The sequence below is a fragment of the Dermacentor variabilis genome, chromosome 2, assembly GCF_050947875.1.
Source record: "Dermacentor variabilis isolate Ectoservices chromosome 2, ASM5094787v1, whole genome shotgun sequence".
Taxonomy (NCBI): domain Eukaryota; kingdom Metazoa; phylum Arthropoda; class Arachnida; order Ixodida; family Ixodidae; genus Dermacentor; species Dermacentor variabilis.
Window position 1 is genome coordinate 138,534,713 of NC_134569.1, and position 25,176 is coordinate 138,559,888.

Sequence of the window (25,176 nt, forward strand, 5' to 3'; positions counted from 1 at the left end):
ACGGCATGCGCAGCGTAGCGTGCGCACCACCTTCTTCATGAAGCGCCGGTTGCGTGCGCGATGAAAAATAGTTCAACATTTAGCCCCCAACTAGCCACTTCACACTTTAGCTTGACAAATTATTAGAGCTTATTTTTCAAATTCTTGATGTTATTACACAAGCTATTTATGCATCAGTTCGGGTAATATTACTAGAGACCTGAATAAAGGTAAGAAACAGCGACTGTATACATCAAGTCAACAACCTGAGCACGCAGGCTTCGTGTTCCATTCCGGACGCTGTATCGTTCTTGTGCGTGATAGTTGTGTTAGCGTCAATTTTCGTGTTTGTTCGTGAGCGTTAACGATCAAAACCGTGACTTTCGAGTGCGAGTGCTTTTTCTAGCAGGTGTTAGACGACGCAGGCATTGCTACAGATGCGGCCGGGCACATCATAAGGTAGAAGCTGTTCCCTGTATGCATTTTTTACTTTAGGGGGGTCCAATGGCGATTCTGAAAAGCGGAGTGACAATAAAACAACTTGAGCTTCTAACGCCGTAGATTCCTCACTGCGCAACTTGCGGCGTTACTGTAGGCTGTGAATGCACATTTTTCTTGATTATCATCAGCAGGTGGCGTAAGCTGGCTTGCACGCGCAGTTCCTGCCGAACGCCGCTCCTGCCTTCGAGCACCTGCGCGTTGCTTGCGCTGACTGCCGTAAATCATCCCATTTAGACTCAATTGTAGCACGTAAGTTGTCTAGCGGCTGGTGCAGATTTTATTAGCGAAGGCATAGCAGTGCGATCTGGAAAGTCTTCGTACTTTGTTAGTTATTGTGATAGAGATAGCGGCTCTTGGCGTAGTGTTCCATGCCTATAGCGAGTAGCGCCGGGCGGTCAAGTGCTGCTGTTGTTTTGCACAGGCGCTGCCGCGGCGAAGTCTCATGCTTTTGCGGTCCGCTGCTGTTGCTGCTGCTGATAGCGTCGTTTGACGGTGCTGCGTATCATCATCGGCTTGATGACCGACAATCAGGATTTGAGCTTTGCCGTCAGCGCTGTGAACGCTGTGGGAGCCGTGAGACCACCCGAAGCTCTGATGGCGGTGTCGGGTACTAACGGCGGACTGGATGCGCCGAACGTGTGCCGAGACTTCCTACGCAAGGTGACCCGCTCATTGTGCTTGTTAAAGGGAACACTATTCGCAATATCTGTACTGATCGTATCTGCATACGTCGCAACGTTCGTGATGCGTGTTAGCGCACAACGCGAATGCACGCGCACCTAGGAGGATTAAGTTGATGGAGATCCGCATTTACATTTGCAAGATTCTTTTGTTTATTGTGTGCAGATTAAATACTGCGCGCACTGCCGTTAGTTTCTGATTGTCTCATTGCTTAGCAGAAAAGTTTCTCGCCTTCGCATGTACAGGGTTCAGTGTTGCCACTGCCAAGATTTAGCAAACGCTTCACCATATCTTGGGCAGTTCCTTCACAGTAGCCGAGCCTTTTCAGATGCTTATGTATATTAGAGCTTAGTACTTCTGTAGTCTGCGTCAACCATTAGTTTCAGCTTGTCTCGGTGTTTAAAAAAAAAAGAAGAAAAAGCTTTGTAGAAAGTATGAACTGCTACCATACATCCTAACTGCCCTAAGCATAGTAGCTCAATTATGGGAGATCCTAGCAAGTGCTTATTAAGCGCAAGCTTCAGCTGCATGCTGGAGATATTCGTTGCCTCGAATGCAATTATTTGACGATAGCTTAAACGGAATAGAAAGTAATGTTAAACAACCTCTGTCCCCCACGGCACTGCAATGCGGTCGCATTCTGTTGAGCCTTCAGGTGTGTCACAGAGGCAGTCGCTGCAAGTTTGTGCATCCTGAGGGACTGGACAACGATGATGCCCGCGGCACCATGGAGCCTGTCTTCTGCCATGATTACCAGAACTCCGAGTGTCTGCGACCAAACTGCAAATTCCTGCACTGCACTCGTCAGGTGAGTTAAGCCATTCCGCGTTGGAGCAACGCGTCCCACTTTTGTGGCAGTGCGGGGCACAAACGGAAGAACTTGCACAACACATAATCTATGCATGTCTTCCTTGTGGTGCGTTTTTATGAAAACACAATACTACCATTTGTTCAGGTTTTGATGCTGTACTGCTCAGAGAAGTAGTAGTAGTATAAAACTTTTATTTAAAAAAAAGAAAAAAAAAATCACACTCAGGTCCAGTGGGTGGGTCCCTCAGTCCAGGGCCCCACTGGCGATCGCGGCACGCCGGGCTTGGTCGAGAAGGGCCAGTTGGTCCTCCCGCACCGTGCTGGCTAGCCACACCTCCCACTGCCTACTGTTGAAATTTTGCCCCATAAGGGGTGATTGGATTTCTTGTGGCCGACTCTGGCACGACCATGTGATATGGTCAAGAGATGGCCGCCCTCCTCACCAAGGGCAAGTGTTGGGATACCGGGTGGGGTGTATGTGGTGTAGTAGGAGTAGGTGTGGGTATGTACGGGTTTGTAGTCGGCGCCAGTCCCGCATTTGCGCTGAGTCCAAGGATGTGTCTGGAAAGCTATACCGTTGCCTTCCTCGTCTCTGTGCCTCCAAGATATCTTTTGCTGTGATCGGAGATTCTACGAGAGTGCGTTCCGTCGCTCGGATGCTATATTCTCGAGCGAGGCAGTCCGCCCTCTCGTTACCGCTCACTCCGGCGTGCGCCGGACACCACGTAATAGCGTGGTGTTCCGTGAGATTTCTTCCTAGGATTTTGACGGTGAGTTTGGGCAGGGTGCTGCTCAGAGAAAAAGCAACAATGCACATACTGGAGTCTATGTGCAGGCGAAGGTTTTGTGAAGTGGGCAATTAAATGCACACAAATGTTCATCATCTGCACCACATTTTGCTGCATAGAGATTAAGTGATTGCCTGGCAGAACGGCAATGCTCAGAGATGCCCACTACACAGCTGTGGATTGCACATTTCTCTCGGTTTGGTGCACTTTGCTGTGACAGTCTCCAGTGTTGGCTCACTTTGCTGTGACACTGTCTGCAGAGTCGGCCCACTTCACTTGCTGAAAAACCAACCGAGCATACATGCCGAACCCCCAAAAGAGCAGGCATATAAAGCTTTGTATTAATAAAGGAATTGTGTACTTGAAGGCATACATTTGTCGGACTGAGGATATTTAGAAAGAGAGAGAGACAATGATAGAGAAAAAGAAACCCTGCTGACACCTGAACATCGTTCAGCAGTGCGTGGAAGGAGGAGATGACAGAAATAGGAACGAAGGGTGTGCTCAGAGCTTATAGCTCTGCTGGAGAATATGCTAAAAATACTTCACTTTAAAAAAACCTTTAGCATCATGTTTGTTACTAAAAGTCTATCTGCATCAGGTATCGGTATGGTATTTTTTTAGGGGCATGCCATGTACGTGTGTCCTCGCTGTGCTATCGGCTGCTGCTGAAGAGACATGGGGTAGTGACAGTCTTGTGGATTTTCAATTGGCTTTGGAGAAGAAGTTGCATTCTGAAGGATGAGGTGCATTAGGAAATAAATTTCTAATTACCGTAGGCGCCTGGGGTAAAATCTCATGTTAGCAACAGCATGGCTGAGGCTGCCATATTTAGTGGTTTCGTTGTATTTATTCGCATTACATTGCTGTCAGCATTATTATTGCATATATTATTGCTTCCATTTATGTTCTCGTCTGGCCTCCGATGCACACTCCTGCCATGTCCGAGGCAATTTGTGAATGTGGAACATCCATAGACTGGTTACACCATCTACTCAAAAGTTGGCTAAACTAAAATCTTGTGGTGAATTTTGTTTTATTACTACACATGGTGCGACAAAGCTTATGATCAACTGTCAGTGTTGTTTGTGTCTCTTTTTTTCTGACACGGCAGGCTGGCGAAAAAAAGCCCGTGCATTTTTTTTTTTTTTTAATGATGCAGACATTCAAGAACATCCTTTCAACTGTGATTGGGATGACTTCTATGTTGATTACAAGAAAACTTTGACAGACAATAACAGTGACAAAGAGGCCATTTAGCCTGAGGAACACTAAATATCCTACTTAAGCTCATTAATCAGCATAACTAAATAATTGTTTTTGATTTTAAAACTTTAAAATGTTTATATAATGTTCAGCAACATGTCGCCAATAAATACAATTTGAATTTAAAGCCTTCATTGATGTGCTACTCAAACAGAAATTAAATTCATTTTAGAAACTGCAATGAATTCATTGCACTTCATAAAAGCAAACACCTGAAGGGTTAAGCTGCGAGAGGAGTGTTTATAGTTCATGAGATATGGTTTCATCCTGTGGAACTGTGGAAAGGCAGTTCCACAATTTTCTCAATTAAATAATTGCTCTCTGGTTAATGTCATAGCTTCAGTCATGTGCAAGACTACATAGAGAAGGAAGTTTTTTAGGCCATTTACAGTGGCTAAAAGGTGCAGTGTCACATTTGTGGCTCATTTCCTTTTTGCTTTTGCTTTTAATGGGTAGCCACTGACACAGTAGTTGAAGGGAAACTAAAGAGAAAATAAGCTGATCTGTGTTAGTTCTACCCTTCTGCAATACAAACAAAAGCTATTCTTACCATAACAGGAGGCTTATAAGGCAGAAAAAAATGCAAAAGCCAAAGACAGGTGGTGATGTTGTCTTGAAGTTTTTACACCAGTTAGCTGTAATATTATGGATTCTGTCAGCATCTGCTTGTGTCTAGTTACCCATTGATAAAGCTTAACTACAGTGTACTCTAAAGGAGAGCACAATGTACTTAAGAACGTTCACTTCATCAAAACGGCTCAAATAATATAAGAAATTATCTGAAAATCATTGTGTCATGCCAATGTAGCAGCACTGGAACATCCGCACAAAGTTTAAAGAATGGAGGTCCGGCCTTCATTTTCTCTTCTAGTAATCAACCTCTTAGTGTAGTCAACATAAATACAGTTTTAAAAGAATAATTTCAGCCTAAACTGATTCAGTGTTTCCCTTTAGTGTCCCTTGAGAGTATGAAGCCTCAATTCCTTGACAGTGCAACAGATAGCATTTTAGGGATCAGTTTGAAACGTACAAGTGCAGCTTTGGACACAAGGCTAGAAATCGGTTAGATTGCACAAAGAGGAGGTGGTCACAAGATACCATGTGGCATATCACATCGTAACTGCGCTGTCGAAAGCTGAGTGCGCTGAGCACTCAATGGAACAGGACGGTAGAGGTTGCTAGAGGAACGCTTTGGATTCTGGAGCAGGCAACAGCAGATAGTTTATATACATACTAAATTTTCTGGCAAGGAATTAAAATAATTATAATCGGCAGAACCCATTTTACGATAACTGTTGGCAGTAATGTGCTTAGCATTGAATCAATATAGCGGTACCATACATTGCCCCCGTCAAAACAAGTTATGTGTGAGGCGTGTACTGCAGTGGAACTCCTGTTCCGTGCTTCCTTGAGAACCCTTGGCGCCATCTAGCACAGTCTCTGTGAAGCCTGCACGCGGCCTTCTAAACACATGGAACTCCTGTGTCTGTGAATGCACAGTCTCTGTGAAGCCTGCACGCGGCCTTCGAAACACATGGCACTTCTGTGCCTGTGAATGCTTAGAAACGTGTCGTGCAGCAACTGAGCTCCTCACTTGGGCTTCTTTTCGGACATGCTGAGCAATGTGGTAGCACTGCCGAGAAGTCCACACCTTGCCTCCGAGGCGACAAGCGTGGCACACCCGTGCCTGCGGACGCTGAGAATAGTTCCCAAGCTTGCCGTACACTGACTGGCCCATAACTCAGTGACGCATGTTGGCAAGGGGTTCATTGAAGAGAGCACGAACCCAGCGTATTCATGGCGCAGCTTGCTAGAGCGTTGATGTCAAAGGCATTCATTGAAAAGTGGCAATACCCAGTGCATTTGTGGCGCAGCCTGCTAAAGCGCCGAATTGCCGTCCTTGAGGAATCCAAGTGACGTGGGTTCGACTGACGTCAACATTGGATAAAGTTAAGGGATCTTTTTCGTCACTGTAGATCAGCACATTTCCAGTGGCACAGACCGAGCGGCGCATACCCTGTGCTCCAAGCTGGCGTCAAAGAGTCTAATTGAACAGTGGTAACTACCCAGTTCCGCATCTACAGTGACCCATGTTGGCACGAAAGAGGTTTGTTGAAGAGTGGCACATATGCCCATATTGGCACATATTCAATGACCCAAATTAGTCCGACGGTTGGTTTAGAACCGTGTCCCCCAGCACAGCAGCCTGATGCGCTAGCCATTCAACCACGGACCACCCAGTGACCCAGGTAGGCGGGAAAATGGTTAGGTACAAACACACATATATAGATATAGCTGGCCCTTGGAATGTGCTTGAAGTAACCTAAGAATGCTGAAACATTAAACACCTTGTTGGCTGCAAAGCAGTGCAGAATGATGACTGGTGCCAGGGGCAAGTTTGGAGGCTGCATGTGGGCCTTGTTATGGTGCACTGGTGATTCGTAACTCCATGTGATCACCCATCTTCAATTTCTGTGGTTCTACTGTAATTAGCCTCCCTCATGTTTTGCAATGGTCAAGATTAAAAAGTGATGTAATTATCTGTTGTGCTGTTGAAGAATTGATGCTTCATACTATAATTATGGGGCTGTCTGTTCCACTGAGAAGAAGATTAGATTTTTTTGTTGGTGCTTCTTCCATAAGCCAGTAGATAAAAGATTAAAAGGGTCGTACCAATTTTTAACAACCGCCACTTCTATCACTCAATTGAAAGGTTATCATCAAAAGTGTCCGTACGTGCAAAGGTATCACTGGAATTTGAGTCATTTTAGGACTGCGAGTTCTATTGACTATAAGTATACATACGCCAGCAACACTGGCAGCTGAGAGAAATAACAAAAGTTTTCTGTGGATCGAATTTAAAGGAGAGGACTGATTTGATGTTTTCGTTTTGCTGCCTGTTTAAGGGCACCTTCAAATTTTGCAAGTTAGGACAAAATTCTGCAAAACTTGAACTTAAGTTTCTGCATCTATACAACATACAAATGGCAGTTTTCACTTATCTCAGTGTGTAAACCTGTTTTACTCTTCTCCATTGTCAAGTATTCAAATGCATCTCGGTTTTTTATGCTGTGATAGGAGGGGCAGCGGGGTGCCATTGGGACAGGCATTCCTAGAAAATCAACACGAGGAAGTGGAAGCGATGTATGACATTTGTTGAGGGAGCCAGACATGGGATAAATGTGTGGAGGAAATGTGCAGACTGATATGTCAGGTAGACAGTGATGAGTACAACGTTGTGTGTAGCAAAAATTGCGATGGTTGATCGTGTGAAGGCAGCTTTCTAGCAAGACCTTCCAGTACTTACAATCAGTCATACAATAATAAAGCTATTTCATAATTGTAAAGCACTATATTCTGTGAGGGAGTTTGCAGACTAATGCCAGTCATTGCTGCAAACACTGTAAACACTGCAAACACTGAGACGGAAAATGTTGATGTGGCTCTCGTGATGTTACCACGTAGCCGCAGTATGTGCGTATAGCACCGTGTTCATTTGAACCATTGCCAATACCACCATTAGTTGCTTCCATTGCTGAAAAAGAAAATGAAATGTTTCAAATTTGCACAGTGCAAATGAGGAAATAACTTTGGTAAGTACTAATGTGTTCTTAGCAGCGGCTAAGGCATATTCACTCGTACCGTAATGCCATGTGGGATAATATATTTGTTAGATTTCATAGGTGGGTCTCAACTTGCATGATCCTTTTGCAACGTTCTGCGTCAAACTTATACTACATATTGAAGGGATGAAACCATACTTATCTCTATTTTTGAAACATCATCTTTTGCATTTGCACCGTATCCCCTGTGTGGATGTGACTATACTTGGTGTGTTTGTATTTTGCATTTGTGGGCAGTGTAATATGTGGGAGTTAAAGAACTGCTAGACTGGTAACTTCTGGCTGAGTCTGAGCTTGCACAGGCAAAAAAAATATTTTTTTTACCCACCCCACGGTGGCCTAGTGGCTACGGCATTGGATTGCTAAGCACAAGGTCGTGGGTTCAATCCTAGGCTGCGGCAGCCACATTTCGATGTGGGTGAAATGCCAGAACTCCTGTGTACTTATATTTAGGTGCACACTAAAGAACCCCAGGTGGTCAACATTAATTCGGAGTTCTGCACCCCCCCCCCTCTCATTACGGTGTACATCAATCATATCCTGGTTTTGGACCTAAAACCTGACAATTTAACCTCTCTCTCTCTCTCTTTTCTAATAGCAAGCAAATGCTGAAGTTCCAATCTTGAACATTGCACCCAAACTGCAGTGCTTACAGCAGCCTGTGTTTGCATGTTTGCAGGTTTGAGTTGTGCTTGTGTAGGATAACGCCACTGAATTTTCAGGTCAAGCATTTACTAATTTCCGATTTAGTGTGAATAATTTTATTCAGCTGCCCTTGGCCAGATGTTGCAAATACTGCATCACAGAGAGCTGGAGGATTTGAACATGGTGTTGCTCCAACCTGCTCTGATTACCGAGATCCTTTGATCTTAGTAAAGCTAACTGGCTGGCTCACTACTTCAGTTGGGTAATCTACCAGTGCAGCTTAGTATTTCCTCTGTGAACTGCTTTAGGTCCGTTGTTTGCCGTGCTGTCATAGATAAAAAAGGGATGAGTGAAAGTAGGCGCACTGATAATGATATATCCAGAATATTTATTGTGCCCGTTTTTCTTTCTAGTAATCTGCCCCAATTATTAGTTCTTGTCCGAAAAGTACTTCCTTCCCACATATGTCCGCAGCACTCAATTTGGTTAAACCACCAAGTTTGGTTGTTTGTGCTCTGCACAGGAGGAAGAGCTGTTCCGCACAACGGGGCGTCTGCCGCCATCTGCCGGGGGTGTGTCTGAGCCGCCACAGGTGGTGGGCATGATCCCGCCTGTCTGCAAAGATTTCCTGAAGGGAGACTGCCGCCGCGCAGGCCGCTGCAAGTTCCGACACCTAGGCGAGGAGGAACCCGAGGCCAAGCGACGGGCCTTGGATGACGAGATGGGCTATCGTGTGCTGCAGCAAGAGAATGCCATCTTGCGCCGCAAGGTCGGCCGTCCCACTCCCTATACCCGATTTATGCAGCATTAAAGGCCTTTTCACTGCCTGCCAGGCACTCACCACCCCCCCACTCGTGGCTCTCTCTCTCTCTCTTATCTGGGATGGGGGCGCGAGCGCGGGGCGCAGTGCAGCGAAGAGCGCAGTAGGCCAAAATGCAGAGCATAAAAAAGTGCGGCAAACGCGCGGGCGGAGACCTTGTAGTGATTGGCAAGGCACTAAAGTGAGAAGCAGAAGTGCGTGCGAAATGGCGGGCAAGAGCACTTGCAGAATGGCGTGGCTACGGTATATTGTGTAAACGCAAGGCAAGAGCGCAAGCAAAAGTATGGGAAAAGCGCAGCGCGATGTTTTGGGGCATGTGCGCGATAAAAAGCGTTGCAGCATGGCGAAGCATCGTAATAAGAGGCGAAAGCGCATGCGAAATGGCAATCGAAAGCAGCGGCGTGGCAGGAAGCGCGGCAGGAAGCGCGGCGCAAAAATGCAAGGTCTGCAAAACCGGGAGGTCCGTGACTTGGAAAGGCGGACGAAATGCTGCAGAAATGTGTGCATTCAGGAGGCCTGGAGAGATACTCGGAACACACGTGGCATCATTTTAGTTGTTTCAATATGAGCCTGGGGCACGGTGGACAACTTAAGAAGCTGCAGCATCTCACCACGAAATGCAAACCGGCAAGTTGTGGTTGCGCCTCGCATTTATTGGCCGTAAGGACACTTTGTGCTGGATACGACCGTAAAACAGCTTGAGTGTGGGGGAGAGAGAGTGCAATGGTTGGTGCAGATCTGATAGTTTATTTACAAGTGCCACCTAACCTCTGTGTGCATAAAAAAAAATTTACTAATGTTTTATCATGGGCCTGCCCTCGATTATATGTAGTTTTGACAGTGAAGATAAACTTGTACCTTTCACTATATGCATATGTACTTTTTCACACTTGGAGTGCTGGCACGACATTGCAACTTTTCATTTCCCACGTTTGAGGTCCTCAACTGGCAGAAACTCTAGAAAATGTACTGGCAAGCCTCGGAGTGCCCTAAATAATGTACTATAATAGCTTTTCTACAAACCATTTTCTGTTTTGTTTCCCACGAGTTGTCTCCCACGGGCCTTGTGAATAACATTACATTTTGGCGCTTGTTCTGGCTCGCTGAGTTGTCTGTTATGCTGCTGTTCATTTCACGGCTCAATGTAGCAGCACAACAGACAAAGTGTGCCAGAGTGAGTGCCAAAACATCAATTTTCTGCTGTTTTGAGACGACCACCTGGGAAATGAAACGAAAGCTGGTGAGCAGTAAAGCTATCGTAGTAAATTATTCAGGCTGTTCTGAGACTTGCCAGTGTTCCTGCTATGGTTTTGGGGTTGAGGAGGTTTATTTAGTGCTAAAAATGAAAAGTTCAGATATGTCAACATTTCTTTACGGCTATAGTGAGGTATATTGGTAAATCTGACTTCTGGTGCCAAACATTTTACTGCCTGTGACTGGTCTCTTATGGTCCAAGTGACATCTGCAGAAGACCAGTGGCATCTCGTGACGCATGTTTAGCAAGCGCTGGGTGTGTGCCCAAAAAAACATCATGGAATAAGGTTGTTGTGCCCTTAGCGACAACTAAATTTATCTTATGGCCCATTGCAAGATTAAAAATTTTTAGTTTTTTTTATCCTGCAATGATGCTGACATAGTGCTCTAAACAGGACAAACATTGCCCATTTTTTTAAAGCTGCAGATGATAACCACATGTAAAAAAAAGCCACAGCTGTGGCAAGCCCAGCTGTAGAGTCTGCTGTGTGGCCCACTTAGCTCGCATATTCCCATGTTAAGTAGTATTGGTAGTTATTTTCAATGCCAGGCATAATTTTAAGAAACGGGAAGAGATCGATTTGAATTGGAGAGCAAATGGGTATGGCCAATATTCTGATTGACATTAAGAGAACAAAATGAGAGCTGGGCAGGTCATGTAATGCACAGGTTAGCTAACTGTTGGAGCATTAGGATTGCAGCATGGGTACCAAGAGAAGGGAAGCGCAGTCGAGGATGGCAGAAGACTAGGTGGGGCGATGAAATTAGGAAATTCGTGGGCGCTAGTTGGAATCAATTAGCGCAGGACAGGGGTAATTGGAGATTACACGGAGAGGCCTTCGTCCTGCAGTGGACATAAAGTAGGCTGATGATGATGATAATTCATACAATAATTGCATTTCGTTTAGCTCAAGTCGTGCAGGTGGACTTCAATCACAAATGCAAGCTTGGAGAAATTTAGGCATGCAGCTGGGCTTAGTTTTCCCAGTCTAAACAGTAAGATATGCCTGGATGTTGAATGATAGTAGTAGTTGCAAAGCTACAGCTGCTGAAACAAGGATTTAACAATTTTTACAAACTTCTTCGAGCATGTCATATGTATAGCACGGGTTTCTCAATTTCAAAGTACAAGGTACGGACTAAACACAGCTTAAGGTGGAGGCTCATGTTCTGGCACTATTTTCATCTTGTTCACTAGACTCTGGACTTGTACAGTGCCGTCCATTGCTTTATGGAGCGCATGATCTGACGCTTCGCTCTACAGAGTAACACCTTGGGGCGGTTCCTTGGTCCGAGGTGCACGCAGGAGCATGCACAACCTAATAAAAACGTAGAGCTGCACGCGCTGCTTTAAACCAGCAGTGATGTTGGTAAGCGGCATTGTTTTGCCGGATGTGCATGTTGTCTCGGAGCACTGTCTTGCTGTGCAGCAGGGCAGTGGAATTATGTGTGTGGGCTGATAATGCATACGGTTCACGTCCCATCATGTGAAAAAAAAAATCACATCTGTTTTTACTGATCTCCGATACTGTTATCAGCCCACAAGCGACTACATCTAGTGATTTCTAGTGGCTGTAAAAACTGTATATATACCAAACACCTCTGATGAATTGCCACTTTTGTCATGGCCTCTCGACTGACAGTGGAAGAGGAACGGTATCTTGAACACTCAGTAATTGCACATAATTTGTTGTGAAAGGATTGGGCATGCATTGTCAGCCCGGGCGCATCACTCTGTGGCATCGCGGTGCAGCAAGACTGCGAGTTGCCATAAGGCCAAGTGCATGTTAGGTTATCAGCATCGCCACTTGTGAAAAGCAGTTCTGCAATGTCTATTAGTCTGTGCATGCTTCTAGGCGTACAATCTCGGACGCTGCGGTCGCCCCATAGAGTGGAGCAGGCTGCTTGCGTGCTCTGCACAGCAGTTGACAGCACTGCACTTGACAAGCCTTGCACTTGGCTGCCAGTCTTGCGATTTGCAGTGGTGGAGCAAGCTTCTGTGCTAGTTCTATCCCGCTTGTCAAGGCAACACCTGGTTGACTTTCACGGACTCTACACTTGTTACACTGTTTAAAATTGCAGCTTGTTATGTGAAAAATTTAAGAGCTTGTGTAGGTTTCGCTTGCCGTTTAGCATAGTCGTATATACAAAAAAAAAAGAAAGCTAGCTATACTTCCCAAATAACCACATACAAATGTGGGTGCACAGTAGGAATGCCAAGTTGTAGATTCCCAGCCCTTGTACAGCCAGTTTTTGTACCTGGTCTGTGCTACTGGCATGAAGGGATGTCTTATTTTAAGAGAGCAAATACGGTTGACTTAAGAAAAGCTCTTTTTTTTTTCTTTGTTCACTTGCGTGTTATGAAAGCATTAGTACAGCCCTGCCATTTGCTTTTCATAAAGTTGCTTTCTAATTTGTTGTGTAATGACTTCAAATGAGGACATGTAAAAAGACATGGAAGTTGAGAAAGGAATAAGTGACAAATAGACTAACTAGAAATTTGCAGTAAAAAAAAATCATTGAAAGAAGAAAAGAGCTATAGCTAATGAAATCAGAAGCAGATGATCTAATTGTAACTAACGTTTTGGTATATAATTGTAAGGTGCACACAAATTGTAATTGATTACTTTATTCTGTATAGCCTTTGATCGGAGCACAAACATGCCCTATGTGGCCACATAGGGCATGTGCTTCCCTAGAGCTCTTTATCACGTGATCACATAGGCTTGCAGCACAGGGAACATTATGGAGACAAACAGGGAGCTATTGGAAAAGTCTATATGGGATGTTTAATGCTGCATGCATAAATAAATTATTCATTGATGCTTCTATGGGTTGGCCCGTGTGCCCTGCAAATAAATAAATTGCAACTGAAACACTGGCAAGAAAAAGACAGTTTGAAGCTGTGACATGTGCCACATGTTCCTGTGCAATGTTTAGTTAGTAATTTTCTTAGATCAATTTCCTCGATATCGTAGTTGTCACTGTGTTGAAAAGAAAGAAAAAGAAACTCCTCAAAGATGCATGTATTTAGCAGACTGGCCTTTGCAAGTAATCTTGCATGTGGTTTTGAAATGTCATAACTGCCAGTTCATGGAACAGGCATACTGCACTAGCGATTGAATACCACACCTTGATGTATTGGCTATCCCTGAAGTGTTGTAGTAAAGGTAGGTGATTATCTTCAAAGCTCACGTGGGCAAAGAACGCCCAATTTTTCACAGCCATTTAAAGTTCTCAACATTTGTAACACCTGTCTTGCAGGTGGATGACTTGAAGAAGCAGGTGGCTGACCTGATGGCCACCAACGAGTTTCTGCTGGACCAGAACGCAGCTTTGCGGCTGAGCAAGCAGGCACCCGCTGGTACCCAGCCGCTGGGTGTGATCCCAACAGCGGCTGCGTTGGGGCCCGTGGCACCACTGGGTGGCACAGCCGACCTCACTTCCACACCACAGAGCATGACGCCCATGATGCCCGTGGTGCCAGTGTCCATATCATCCAGCTTGCCAGCCTCCCTGTCACAGAGCCTTGCACAAACCATAATCACCATGAGCAGCCCATCAGCGCCACTGGTTTCCTACCCTGTCATGACTCAAAGCCTGCGCCCAGTCATTGCCCACCGCATGACTCACTAGGCCCATCCCAGGTGGCAACCATACTCCCAATCTCTCTTGCACTGGTCTGGATCGTGTGAAGGGCATGCCTCTTAAGTGAAGCATGTGGCGATGCAGCAACTGAAGCTGCGCGTCCTAATGCAACATCTAGCGTTGAGACGTCACATCTTGTTGGTACGGACATTCTGCTGCTGGATGGCAGCTGTATTTGGTGCCATTAGTTTTTCTGCTGTGGTGATGCCCGCACAAAATCCTGACGAGTGACATGGAGATCATTTCCCCACCCCCCCCCTCCAGTTCACCCCAAGTCCCCTGGATACAAACCATTCCTTTTCGGTTTGTGTGGCATGGACTCGCGTTTCAACTCACCAGCTCTCCTGCTGCCTTGGTTGTGTCTGACACCAAGTTAAGGTGGGAAGCTGTACGATGATTATTGCGAGACCTGGTGTAAATGTTAAAAGTGTGTGGCTTCAAAAAAAAAAAACCAGATGTGTTCTTGTACTGCTGGCTAAAAAAAAAATGTTATTGCCAACATCTAAACAGTGGGTGAAATGTCAGTGTGAAACTTTGCTTAAATCTGACACTTTTCTTTCATATTGTTCTTGTTTCTTTTTTTTTGGTAGGTGTGATGTGTTCTTGGCTTTGTCTGGTTCCACATATTTTTATAAGCATGTTGAATTTTCTCATGGTGCTCTGCTGTTGCACACTGTGGTACAATCACTGACATGCATTGTTGCTGCTGGTTTCAACGTACATCCTACTCTTCATTGTTTCATGCTTCTGTCATGTTTCGCATTGGACACTTTTGTCACTGCAATTCAACAAACTATATTCTGACACAACCATCACAACAGAAGCACAGCAACATTATTAAATTGTCAGTGCTGCTTCACCTCTTGCACCATTCTGTGTACATTCAGAAAAAAAAAATTGAAATATGCTCTCTTAGCCCTGTAACGTCTTGTTGCAATTTTCTCTTTCCATCTTTGCCAGGCACGCATGACAGTGTGGTCTCGCTCTGTCTTGCCAACATTTTTGATGGCGCCCTTGCCCACACGTTGCCAACTTGTGGTCATTACGCAGTTTATTGATGCCGAGAGAGGCACTTGGAGATAGTTTCCAGGCCACATGGGTGTGTATCAAATCGCATTGCAGCAAGCATCAACCGACTTATCGTTTATTCCAATTTTAAGGCGACGCTTGATGCATTTCATTTTGTGCTCACAGCATTGATTGTGTGAGAGTGTCCGCCCAACAATGTTTTCTTTGTGGTGCCTTGGTGATTGATAACAAAGCAGAAATCAAGATGTTATTTAGTTCAAGGCATAACTGACGGGCAAACCTTATCTAGCATACAGACAGTGTGCACCAGTAAGCACACAAGTTTCTTTGCTTGTTATGAGACACCAGATTACAATAGTATGCAACATACAATCCTGTGGGATGGCTTCAAGTGTAGGCATGGGGTGAGAGCGTCTTACATGGTTTTGAAACTACCGTACCAAGTTACCATGTGATGCAGCTATGCAGTTTGGTTAACACTCATGTGGTTCACAAGCTTCTATCGGCAATGGCACAAGAAGCTGTAAAGCTGTCACAATGCCAGACTTTTCCTCCTTTTTTTTTGGAAGGGGGTGGGGGGTTATGGGGCGATGAAGCTTTGTGAAATGGTGCTTTGGAGAACTGTACTTATCCGAGTGGATTGTGCTAGCAACCTGTAGTTCAGGGAGCTGGTTGCCTTTGCTGTCACAGTGGTTGCTTGCATGTTTTAGAGAGTCTTTCACATTTTGTCTTGCATATTGCTGTGCTTTACGTGGCTGCTTTGCCACTACATCACAGGTTGTACTGGAGAATGTAAGAGCACATTGTGATCGAAGCCTAGAGGCTAGTATGGCTGTCTTGCTCCCAAACTGTTTTGGTATTTGCAAATGGCTTTTCTTCACTCTTGAATATAATGCATGTGCCAAACAGTGCTAGATCAGACAACTTATTACCTGTAGCTGTACCGGTAGTATTGGGTAGATGCTAGGCTACCAGTTGCTGATGAAGATGGTTTACTCATTTGCTGCTGAGACATGGGTCCATAAATACTTTGTTTAGCACAATACAACGGACAAAAGAAAGGCGACAGGACAAGGCGCTACTCTCAACTGACATCATTTTATTGCGTCACTCCTCTATAGACAGCAGAAACTAGAGGAACATGCTCACTGCGCATGTTCCTCTAGTTTCTGCGCATGTTCCTCTAGTTTCTGCTGTCTATAAAGGAGCGCCTTGTTCTGTCGCCTTTCTTGTGTCCATTGTATTACGCTAAACAAAGTATTTATGGATCCGCACCAGCTAGCCCGCCAACCCATTGTGCTGAGACATGGGTCCTTTAACTCAGTAAACTCAGTGCTCTCATAGTGTGTGCACTAATCTGGAGCCCAGCTGTTATCACACTGAAAAGTAAGTACCAAAGGTAGCTGCCTTAATGGTTTGTTTTGCTGAGGATTGGAAAGAGAAACATTGCAGACTTGCACAACTGCAACATGAAATTAAAAAAAAAAAACGTTTTCTACAGAAAACATCTCTAGATTTGAACAATCTGTAAGCTGTACACTTAACCTCAAAATGTAAAAAAAAAGCAACATTCTTGTGAAACAGCCTAGCTTAGTTGTGTCAAGCAATATATAGTATGCGAGCATGTTTTGCATTGGCCAGTGTCAGAATTTCATACAAACCTACTAGAGCGAAGACTGGCGCTGCAATTGTTCAACACCCTTGGGAATAGTAAGCACAACAGGCTTTGGATTGGAATTTGTTAGTTCATGTGCCGATGTAGTAATTCATCTTGGATTTGTGGGTTCTGGATTTATACTGTTTGGCTCACTTCCCACTTTGTTGTAGTGCTAGCTGGACAGTTTCACTTCATTGCTAGATGCTTGCAAAAAAGAAAAAAAAAGTTTTAATGTTATTTTATTATTTTACATACTCCTCCTTGTGCTGGTATCATCAGGATGCAGCTACAGTGCCATTGGTAGCGACCTCTATTGCGTGAAAATATTAACGTTTATTTCAGAGTGGGAAAGTCTGAACCTTGCAGCTTCACAGCGCCTTATGGCGTGTGTGAAGTTCCTGGTAATAAATATGTTCGCAAGATAAAAATGCACTTGAACCTGAATTATATCAAGCCCACATGCACAGTCAGCTGACCCAGCACTGCTGGTTGTGTTGGCAAGCAACGTTGAGGCAAAGTCGCCTTGCAGGGGTGTGCACCTGGTAATTAGAAATGTTGAAGAAAGACATCCCCTCCAGCACATCAAGGACAAGACAAACTGGTCTGGGACTGGTCACGGCAGTGGGAACAAAATTGTCTGTAAAGTGGGAGTTTGGATACTAGCGAGCAACTTTTCTTTTGTATTGTACCTGGTTTTCAAGGGAACTCTGTTTCATGTATAGAATAATTCCAAATATCTAGGTGTGTTGTAAGTGGATTTTGCTTTCCCATTGTATTGTTCCAGATTTGCTCCCGAAAAGGGCATGTAAGCAGCCATAGTCACCTTGTGCTCTAAGCCATCAGCTGATGATCGAACACACTTTGTCAAAAGTATGTGAGCCACGTTGCCTGCGATAACCATGCTGGCTATATATAGGCTGTTTGAGGAAGTTCCTGTGGTATGCCACAAGTTCCAGTGTCCTGGGATATGAAAAGAACTCTCATATTCAGCATCCAGGGGTCTGTATGTGTAGAGTGTACCATAAGACCACGGCAGCCAGCCGAACTACATACATGGTCAAGGTGTGAGGCAGCCTGTATACCTTTGACAAAGGCCATATGTCCCATCATTCCCATGCTGGTTGAAACGCCACTGCAGAAGCCCACTTAGACCTCGGTTCCAAATTTACCTCTTGGCAAGTTTGTAAGGAACTTTTACGGTTATTCATCTTGGCCTACATGAGTCTGTGCAGCAGTTCATGAAAAAAAAAAAAAAGAAAGAAGAACAAAAAGAAAGAAGCTAAATGAACATTTATGATAAAGCCTTAAGCCAAAAGCATTTCTATTCACACAGGTGCCTCATTGTTTTTTTGCTTTACACAATTTTGAAGATGGTGCGGCTGTTGCACGTTTTGTGGAGTATGCCCACAAAAAATATGAATGTTGCCCTGCAATCTTATTAGCTTCAATAAATGGAACTTGTGGCAGCGACATCTAGTAACGCCACAACTGTGGTCCTTGGGTGCCTCAGGCCAACTTGAGACAGCTGATGTGCACATCGTTCTAAAGCACAGCAATGTAGATGGATAATAGTGCACCTACTTCTGTGGCAGTATTAGAAGCGTAAGCAGTACGTTAATGCTGTTCACTAACAAGAACATGATATTGCATCTAGGCCGAGTAAATCCAGTGGAACCGCATTACAATGTGTAAAGAAGTAGCATTGGGAGCCATTGGATCCAATAGATGTCATAAGTTTATGTGCAGAAACTGCTCTAGACAAATTGGCAGCAAGGCCTAAGCAAAAGCCACTGAAATATAAAAGTAGCCACACAAAAATATGTGGCTGCAAACCCTTGCTGCTATTATTGCAAAAGTCCCTGTATACAGACACTTGAGGTGTGTTGGTACTGTACTGCCCCACATAAAGTCCAAGAGCAAGGAGAATGTGCAGGTGCAAGGATTGGGCTGAGAAAGGTGGTGGCTTGATGCGTGTTATCTTCCCAGTGTGCTCAATGATCACATTATTGAACCCGCACTGCCCCACGGCTGGGCTATAGAAGTGCGAGTGTCTCCTCTGGCCCAGCTATGGCTGCCCACGCAGCCTGCACGCAGAAGTTTAGTTTGTTTGCTACAGGAATCGGGGTGAAGGGAAAGCCAAGATGGTTGGTGGCTTATTGCGCTTTTAGTCTTGGACGCCGTGTAATGAGAGTTTTGGAGGCAAGTCGCAGCCTATAAAACTACAAACCTTCATGCAACTGTGTAATGCTTTGCTGTCGCTATTAATGCTTTGCCTTTTGGGAGAAGCCCAACTTTTTATGTGTAGTACTCGTATCTTTCATGCAGTTTTTTTTTTTTAAATACCCAGAGTGGAACATAACATCGTCAATTAGCTGCACAGGGCACAATAGTTGGGACCATGGGCAGTATTTGTTTTTGCCCGTAGGCAATACTGCATACCAGGGCAAGCGCATTTGAAATCTGGAAGCTCAATTTCATTATTTATGTTCATGAAAATTTTGCTCTGTGATATCGAATGCTGTGTCAGATATTCCATTTGCTGCAAGAGCACTTGACAGCTTGAAATGCCCTTGTCACAAAGTTGGGGGATGAAGCAATTGCTACTGCCACTAGGATTTAAACTATTGTCCCTGTGGCAACATTTAGTAGGGAACTGGATGTTTTAACCACTGCATTATCCCATACTTATCAGAATTTGGCCTTCTGGTCAAAAAGCATGGCAGGTTGGGCGAGTGGATATGTCATGACCTTTTTAGGCTTGTAGCGTAGCTCAGAACGAGCACAAAAGGAAGGTGAAAGGGGTAATGAATGGGAACAAAGAACAGGGTGAGCGCTAACTTCCAACTGATGGTTTATTTCGTGACTCGGAAGGCTATACTTATACACTCAGCGAACCATGTGACATGAAGAAACAACACAAAACCAAGCAACAAAAGCAAAAGTAACCATGTGAAAAAACATTCAGACAGCCTGTGGTGGCAGTCCGAGATACGCCAATTCATTGCTTGATAACGATAATGAAGGTGAGCTTACACATGCATAACCAAGACCTATGGTAGCTTTTGCTTCAATGATTTCTCTTGTGAGCTGATTATGACTACGACCTAGAATGACATTCTTCTAAAACAGGTACACAACTATACGTTTTGCAGTGCTGCACAAGAAACCCCCCAGCTGTAATACAATTCTTAGCATTGTAACAATGTTTGCACAGCCTATCGTTCTGACATCGGCCAGTCTGACCGACGTAACGTTTTCCCGCACTTGAGTGGAAAATAATAAACAACATAATGTGTGCAATTAAACTTTTTTATGATTCTTATCACAGCTAGGAGGAGCCTCCCTATTCGTATTAGTGAGCTTGCATATGCTCATAAGCTTGTCAAGGGCAGAAAACACCACACAAATATTCACTCGCGTGGCGATTTTCTTCAGATTATGTGAGACGGCATGGATATACGGGATGCTTGTCCTACCCCCCCCCCCGAGTAGTTGTAGGATTATCTTCGTGCCGGTCGTCTTTTCTAAACTCTCTTAGAATCCGTTCAGCTACTGACACTTGTAAGGACACGGGAAAACCAGCCTAAGAAAGCCGTTCACACTGAGAAGCAAAGCTAGACAAAACTGTATGATGGCCCGACTTTTCCAAATCATTATTTAGGCAAAGGTTAGCAATGCCTCTCTTGACCAACTTAGAATGAGCAGAATAAAATGGAAGAAGTGGTTTGGCTGCAAAATAAAGCCTCGTTTAACGACACTAGAAAAAATTCCAATAGAGAAAGATTATTGGTTTAATCTTATTGGATTATGAAACAATAGACCTGACACATTGGTAAAACTGATAGCCTGTATTAGTCTATTGGATTATGAAGCAGACCTACACTGATAAAACAGATAGCCAATACTAGTCTATGAAACAAGGGGCTTCATACACCGATAGCTTAGGCATATTGGTGTAGATAGGAGCACTGTGTAGCAAAGCGGTTTGTTCTACAGAGGTACATTAATTCTTCACTTTACAGCGAAGCTTTCTAGGCGAAGCCTCCTGGACTTTGCAGACCTTGATGGTTGCTGCTGTATTGTGAAATAGCTTATTCATAGGACAGCACAGATGTAACAAATCGTGGCTTGTATAGAGCTCGATCTGTACTACCCCTACAGATGTGCTGACAGCCAGCTTTGTTCTCTACAAAATTGCGCAATGAAACAACTAACAGTATGTAAACATAGTCATTGCAACAAATGTACAGCTTGGAAGTCGTAACTCTTATTAAAGCGAAGTCTTCTGTGCCTTCATTCCCTATGTTTGGAACATCCGCACAGTTGGCTTCTTGCTGAGAAATACTGCCGGTACAAGTTTATATTAGGATCACTATAGTCCTGTTGCTTCCGTTTGGACCCATAAAGCATTTTATTTGTCTTGTAGATCATTGTATTGCCCAGTGGAAGCAGCTGCAGGACTGGCAGAAATCTCTATGGGATCTGTAAATTTTGCTATTGGATGTACAATTCTTGTATAGTACCAATAGATATTAGAATTTTCCCTAGGGGAAGTTGAAGGGGGAGCCAAAATTAGTTATATGCATTGCTTCGTTGTATTTATGTTTCATGTACTGCACTATGAATCTCGGAGAACTTCAAGAGGAATTCCATTTACTTTGTTACATCCATTATTTTGTTAACAGAGTGTTTATATTATAATGTAGTATCAAAAATCAGCGAGAAGAAAACTTGGCATAGGGCAAGGCAAGATGTATGCACTGAAAGGTAAGCACGGTAATGTCATCAGCAATTTCAATGTTATAGTAAATGCATCAGAAGAATTCTATACTGACCTGTACTGTACCCAGAGCAGTCATGCTACCTTCATTCGAAGTAGTGATGAACAGGATACAGATATATATAACTAGTGGTGAAGGTAGATAAGGGCATTGTAAGCCATGGCCCAGGATAAAGTGGTAGAAGATGGAATAACAGTTGATTTAATCAAAGATGAAGGAGCAATCATGCTTGAAAAGCTTGCAGCCCTTCATGCACAATGCCTCATGATTTCAAGTGAACCAGAGAGCTGGAAGAATGCAAACACAGTGGTGGCCCAGCCAGTTTATAATTTGAAGCCATTTTTGGAGCTGGAAAAATGTCGTTCTGGAGCAGTATAGGCGCAGCCACACCAGCATTTTGGAATAGTTTCAGAGCAGAAGAATTGGTCTTTTTGGAACACTTGGAGCAGTACAGCAGTAATGTGTAGCCATTTGACGAAGCTTGTTATTACTGTTCAATCATCAAGTGGTGCCGAAACAGAGCCAACAGAAACCAATAAGCATGCCTTCCCACAGACTGTGTACCATGCACGCTATGTTGCAAGCATTTTTATTTGGGTAGGCAAGGAACTGAATTTTTGTAAACAATTCATTAGAACATTGTGGGCTAACGAGAACAACGATACGCAACTGGGCACAAGACGGGCATAAAACTACAAGTGAGCTAGAACACTTTGGGCTGTCGGGCACAAGACAAAAAGAGATGGCAAATGTTTGATGTGCCTTCCAAATCGCAGATGTGCTTTGATAGGCTTTACCGCACTTGACAAAATGTATATTACGCCCAATAACAATGCTAGAAGCTCAACAAGAGACTATGCATCTGTGAATGGTGCTAAGATGAGATGCCTCCATACAGTGTGATGCAAAGATAGATGACATCGGAGAACGTTCGTACCATCCCGTATATTTGCTTTCATTGTGAGGCAGTTTGTCGGCTTCCCATGTGTCATGTGGCCTCTGCGAATAGATACGAGTCAATTCGGCACGAAACCCTAACTTTTGTCGCCGATACTCAACCAACCTTTCGAAGCACTAATGATTAGGCCTAACGGCCAAGGTGGCCGATGTGGCTGGCAGGCTTTCCACAAGCCGTCATGAAAAGCTTACCGCTAATATTTTTTTTTATATGACTTATTTTTGTCTAACCCACTCCTGCAATAGCCCCATAAAGGGGCTGCAGTATGTATGAATAAATAAATAAATAAATATGTTCATATAAGTGGCTAACTGGCGATCGGTTCCAAGATCATGCACCCATATTTTTGACAACCGTCTAAGCCGGCAGCTACTGCAATTGTGCATAGAAGTTTGCAGATTGACAGAAAGTTCAAACTGCATGTGCAAATGCGTGAATCTGCGTGCATGAACACGCTTAATGTGACACGATCTGTGTGCCTTCCAGTGCCACATAGGTACTGCTTTCATTGCCTTTCCATTTGTTGGAGTTTGGTATAGGAATTGTTTTGATTGGAGTTGATGACCGGGACGATTCTTGTACAAGACAGGAGTGTCTCATAATGAGATTGTGGTTCCGCCATGTAAAAACTCCAGGATTAAATTTTTCTTTTGTCCCGAAGCCAAACTGGGCGTGCAATGCATCTACCTCAGCCGAGCATTTCACCAAATGTACGAAAATAGAGTAGCAGATAATCGAGTTGCAAACAATTATTTGAATGTTTACAATGTGATTCGTTGTAGTTGCGTACAGTCAACGTCCGATTTTCTGGACTCCCTAGGGGGCCGCGAAAACGTCCTAAAAATCAAGCAGTCTGAAAAAACGAATGCATATCTTTTACTGCCACCAAGGGCTCAAATCGACACAGGGACATCTGAAATAGCTCTGCAGGCATGCCACCTATTTTCCTATTACCTATTACTTATTACTGTATTGCCTATTGCCTATTACTTATTTATTAGCCATATTGGTGCTCGTACTGTGGCAGGAGACGGCGGGTGTACGCATGTGTAATTAAAAAATACACATATAACCCGTGACAAGTACCCTCTTCCCTCGATGTGCATCATCGCACTACTCTGCGTATGCTTTGGCGTATGACACTTCTGTATTGAGGCGAAGCAGACTTTCGGGAACCGGCATCATGCAATGCGTTGTGATTTTCGAGCTTCAAAAACATTGGCGAGGGTTAGAAAGGTGGAGTCGTTGACGTTAACGGCGGCTAATTTTTTAACAAAAAACACGGCACCGAACAGCAAGAAGCCTTGTAGCGAACGTCAAAGTAGCTAGGCCGAGCGATTCTACGGTGGTGGCAATGGCTGCCAGTGGATCTGCATGCGAGGGCGCCTGTTCGAGGCGGCGAGATAATCAAAATGGCAGCGGCTTTGATGGCAGTGGCAGTGGCTTCGATCAATGCTCTTTTGGACTTGCGGTCATTGCAAAAATCCGTAAAATCGGACGGCAAAGGGTTCTTGCGTCCTAAATTTCACATGGTCTTAATGACTATGGGGTACCGTGGCCGTGCTGCGAAGGAGTCCGAATTATCGGGCATGTCCAAAAAATTGGTCGTTGACTGCAGCTGCATAAGCCTACTGAAAACATTGCATTGCCGTGAAAAAACAAAAATACCGCACTTTTGCGCAGCTGGCACAAATGGCCCTTGAGTAGGTGCAGCTAGGAGCAGGCAAGTCGAATTGTAGCAAAATGGTGCAAATGGCCTAGTTGGACCACTGCTGCAAACACGCTAATCTATAAGAAAGGCGACGTTAAGGAATTGAAAAATTATAGGCCCACTAGTTTGCTTTCAGTATTGCATAAAATATTCACCCAGATAATTTCCGATAGAATAAGGGCAACACTTGATTTCAGTCAACCAAGAGAACAGGCTGGCTTCAAGAAGAGATATACTACACTAGATCAAATCCATGTCGTTAATTGGGTAATCGAGGAGTCCGCAGAGTACAATCAGCCTCTCTATATGGCTTTCGTATGTTACGAAAAGGCATTTGATTTCGTAGAGGCACCTGAAGTCATAGAGGCATTATGTAATTTTATTTATTTATTTTACAAGTACTGCCAGCCTTGTTACCAGGCCTTAGGCAGGAGTAGGCATATGGAAAAAAAAAAAATAACAAGTATGAAATAAGATCAAACAAGACAACAGACACTGAACAAGAATCTGCATAACAAACAACATGAGAGAAACCTTTTCACAATTATGATTTGACTGGTAAAAACGAGGGACGAACGCTATGGTTTATTCACAAAGTTCACAAAAAAAGGATGAAACCGTTGGACAGTCGACAGTTGTGGCAGGCAATGCGTTCCATTCAGAAATCGTGTGCGGGAAAAAAATTTTTAAATGCATTGGTCCTGCAGGAAAAATCTCTAACCTTTTTGTTGTGATAAGAGCGCATGCAGCGGTGGCTAGCCGGTAGAATATATGGTGTTTTATCTATTCCCAATTGATTGCTATAGAGTAAAAAGAAAAATTTCATTCTGCCCCGGTAACGCCTTATTGCAAAGTTTTCCAGTTCTGCAGCTTCTAGAAGAGACAATGGAGATGTGTGCCAGCTGTACGAATTGAAAATAAACCTGGCTGATTTTCTTTGGGCTTTCTCAATTTTAGTGTTGGTTTGTGTGTGCGGATCCCAAACAATCGCAGCGTATTCCAGAATGGGTCGGATGAATGTTTTA

The 25,176-nt window shown here is 44.1% G+C and overlaps 1 protein-coding gene across 3 annotated transcripts; it reads left to right on the forward strand.

The window, feature by feature from the left end:
* Positions 1-71: 71 nt before the first annotated feature.
* Positions 72-16,950, forward strand: LOC142572774 (zinc finger CCCH domain-containing protein 10-like). Of its 3 annotated transcripts, none has more exons than XM_075682119.1 (5): positions 72-209; positions 902-1,140; positions 1,817-1,969; positions 8,817-9,062; positions 13,632-16,950. In XM_075682119.1, the coding sequence occupies exons 2-5, from the start codon at positions 997-999 to the stop codon at positions 14,001-14,003; spliced, it is 915 nt and encodes a 304-aa protein (XP_075538234.1). In that variant the 5' UTR covers positions 72-209; positions 902-996; the 3' UTR covers positions 14,004-16,950. The 3 variants fall into 3 exon arrangements, with proteins under 3 accessions (XP_075538234.1, XP_075538232.1, XP_075538233.1); XM_075682117.1 differs by lacking the exon at positions 72-209 and adding an exon at positions 235-438; XM_075682118.1 differs by lacking the exon at positions 72-209 and adding an exon at positions 495-729.
* Positions 16,951-25,176: the final 8,226 nt, after the last annotated feature.

Bases quoted from the DNA above. Each gene is read 5' to 3' on its own strand.
- LOC142572774 (XM_075682119.1), top strand. From the start codon at position 997: ATGACCGACAATCAGGATTTGAGCTTTGCCGTCAGCGCTGTGAACGCT. The intron at 1,141-1,816 runs GTGACCCGCTCA...TTGAGCCTTCAG, and splicing joins GCCGAGACTTCCTACGCAAG to GTGTGTCACAGAGGCAGTCG. The intron at 9,063-13,631 runs GTCGGCCGTCCC...CCTGTCTTGCAG, and splicing joins ATGCCATCTTGCGCCGCAAG to GTGGATGACTTGAAGAAGCA.